General features: G+C 43.7%; 1 protein-coding gene across 1 annotated transcript in view; it reads right to left on the bottom strand.

Moving 5' to 3' along the window:
• ZC3HC1 (zinc finger, C3HC-type containing 1) overlaps window positions 1–1,226 on the bottom strand; it is a 16,438-nt gene extending 15,212 nt beyond the window's left edge. Inside the window, exon 1 of the mRNA XM_010831677.1 lies at window positions 800–1,226. Coding sequence (XP_010829979.1) covers window positions 800–945 — 146 coding nt within the window. The 5' untranslated portion in view covers window positions 946–1,226. The remainder of the gene's footprint in view (window positions 1–799) is intronic.
• Window positions 1,227–2,217: the final 991 nt, after the last annotated feature.

Genomic DNA, 2,217 nt, shown 5'->3' with positions numbered 1-2,217 from the left:
GCACATGAGTTTGGGTGAACTCTGGGAGCTGGTGATGGACAAGGAGGCCTGGCGTGCTGTGATTCATGGGGTCGCAAAGAGTCGGACACGACTGAGCGACTGAACTGAACTGAAATGCAGCATTTCTTTCCATTATGAATGAAGATAATTTAAAAAAACACAGTAGCACCAGCAGTATCTGTAAACGTCACCATGGAAGTCATAGATATTTTGTCACCACATTATGGTTATTGCGTATGTTCTGAAATACCATTTATGCTTAACACTACCTCAAAATTACAGTAGACAACATATCTACTACTAATAATTAAGCGTTTTACTAATGAAGCGTTTTACTGCATCACTTTTTTAATCTTTTACTTCCTTACTTTGCATTCCAAAGTAAGTGGTATCCTTTATAATCCTATGTATTTACTTCATGTATTGAAAAATATAACTTTCTGAGGTGTTCATAAACTTTACCAGGCCGCCAAAAGTGTCTAAGACTTTAAAAAGGTTAAGAAGTCCAACCAAAAGGAATCGGGTGCGCATTTTTAGTTAGCGGTCCTTTTTTTTCCTCCCGCCCCGCTTAAAAAAAAAGAAAAAATCTGCTTAAGGCAAAATTGCGCCCGCGGTGTGGGATCCAGTATCTCCTGAGTAGAAGATTAAAGGCGACAAGGCGAAGTAATCCCAGTCTCTTCAAGACCCGGGTCGAAGCCACCCCCACCGCCTGAGTTACAGACCCAGGTATCTATCCCCTCTGCTCCGAGTCCCCCAAACCCTCTTCAATTTGCCGTCGCCAGACACAGGCTGCACTCACGCTTCGGCGCCTCCCTCTTCTGGGGCAATTCCCTCATCTATCAGCTGCCGGACTTTTTGGGGAGTCCCTTCTGGAGAGCGAACAACCGCACTCCAATTCTTTTCGACCCCCGCAGTAAAGGCAGTCCCCTCACTGGGCGCCGCCATCTTGGTCCGTGACCGAGTTACTTCCCCGCGGGTGTGAAGGCTCAGGAACTTCCGTTCTGGGCGGTTAAGATCGTTCTTTGGCTTCCCGCTTGTTAGCCCGAGAGACCTGTGGGGCCTCACCGCGGGGCCCAGCGCTTCTTGGCCACGTTAGAAGGAAGCAAATTCTCGTTTTAGAGCGAGCTAGGGACTTCTCTGGAGGTCCAGTGGTTAGGACTCCGCGTTTCCATTGAAGGGGGCGGGTTCAGATCCCCGGTCGCAGGAACTAAGATCCCGCGTGATGTGCAGCGTGGTCCCCCTCCCAACCCGCCCCCCCCAAAAAAAACCACAACGAGATAGACCCTCGCGGGAGGGCTCTGGTTAAATACGAAGTTTAATCGTTTCTTTTAGGTACGAGCATATCTGGGTTGATAGGTTTTTAGAGCGCTGTCTCTCCGAGTTCAGCAGGGGTGAGGTGCTCGATTTAGTGTTAAGGTAATTAACTGTTAAGGTTTAAAAGTTTTAACTCATAAGTTTAAAAAGGTTTAACTCAAGGTTTAAAATATTTAACTCAAAAGGTTTAAAGTTGTATCTTTTTACATGTGGCAGATTGGCGACTTGAGAGTAAATAATTTCGAATTCTTAGAAACAGTGTTATGGGTGGATTTAGAAGTTTCCAGTATTTGCCATCATTGAACACTTCTTCCCTGCTTTGTCCAAAAAATATTTAATGAGGGTGTTCTACTGACGCTGTGCTCAGCGATGGCAATGACAGCAGTGAATAAAAGAGACATAGTTCTTAGTGGAGTTAGACATTTAAAAAAAAAAGTTTTCGTGAACTTTTGAAATTAAAAGTGCTTCAAAGAAATACCAAGGGTATAAAGGACCTAATTCAGTCTGCAGATTCTCCTGAGAGCATCAGTGCCGGAATTAAAATAGATGAGATGGTGGAAAAGAGAAATACACAGACTCTTAAGAGGAAAAAAAAGACTGATATGAGTGAGCAATAGGCAAAGTTGAAAGTGGAACCACTCCGACCCTTCTAGCTCACTTTCTGTGGGCTCCTAACTCCAATAATGTTTCCACCCACCAGGACTTTTACCTATGGCTCTAACTCTTTCCACTGATCCTAACTAACTCCACCACCTGTCGTATTTCTTCTCTTCTTAGCCAACTTTAGTTCATTGCCAATCATTATTATCATTCCTTTGCAAAATTTGAATGTGGACTGATAGTTAATATTAAAAACTTATTGCTCCTTTTATATGTGATAGTAGCATTGTGATTTATGGTTTT

The sequence above is a fragment of the Bison bison genome, unplaced genomic scaffold (assembly GCF_000754665.1).
Source record: "Bison bison bison isolate TAMUID 2011002044 unplaced genomic scaffold, Bison_UMD1.0 scf7180017864530, whole genome shotgun sequence".
NCBI classification, from domain to species: domain Eukaryota; kingdom Metazoa; phylum Chordata; class Mammalia; order Artiodactyla; family Bovidae; genus Bison; species Bison bison.
The sequence above is the reverse complement of the archived record's forward strand: the minus strand, read 5'-3'. Positions and strand labels throughout refer to the sequence as shown.